Source organism: Ceratina calcarata, unplaced genomic scaffold, assembly GCF_001652005.2.
Source record: "Ceratina calcarata isolate Rehan_Ccalc_2016 unplaced genomic scaffold, ASM165200v1 scaffold322.2, whole genome shotgun sequence".
Taxonomy (NCBI): domain Eukaryota; kingdom Metazoa; phylum Arthropoda; class Insecta; order Hymenoptera; family Apidae; genus Ceratina; species Ceratina calcarata.
Window position 1 is genome coordinate 1 of NW_017154866.1, and position 488 is coordinate 488.

The following is a 488-nucleotide window of genomic DNA, read 5'->3' on the forward strand; positions in this document are numbered from 1 at the left end:
GACTATTCTCTGATTTATATCTTAAAAATGAAAGCTAATTTGATGTAATTTATTTACGTATCTTGTAATAAATTAGCAACAGTTCTCTACTATGTTGCGAATATAATTACATGAGTTAATGGTAAAAATAACTTTAAAGCATGTATAATGTTGTTATCTAAACTTTTTTCTCAATTATTTTTTCAGGTTCATTCAAATCATCCAAGAAAGTTTCTTGTTTTACAGCACGAATCGTGTATACGTAAATACCTATTGCTAAAGCACCTAAACACAAGCCTCCTACAGTACACCTCTTACGAGTGTTTTTATATTTCAATGCCCTTTCAATAGCTATTTGTTCTGCTTGTTGCATATAAATTAAGTCACTATATTTTAATCTATTTTTATCTCTTAAGAGATCTAACTTTTGCATGAACTCGCTACTTCTCTCATCTGTAAATAATTTAGTTTCAATAAATAAATAATTTACAAAAACATACCATTTGAAT

At 27.3% G+C, this 488-nt stretch overlaps 1 protein-coding gene across 1 annotated transcript in view; it reads right to left on the minus strand.

Moving 5' to 3' along the window:
• Positions 1 to 6: 6 nt before the first annotated feature.
• LOC108624700 (Coiled-coil domain containing 56) overlaps positions 7 to 488 on the minus strand; it is a 2,253-nt gene continuing 1,771 nt past the window's right edge. Inside the window, exon 2 of the mRNA XM_026813296.1 lies at positions 7 to 435. Coding sequence (XP_026669097.1) covers positions 158 to 435 — 278 coding nt within the window. The 3' untranslated portion in view covers positions 7 to 157. The remainder of the gene's footprint in view (positions 436 to 488) is intronic.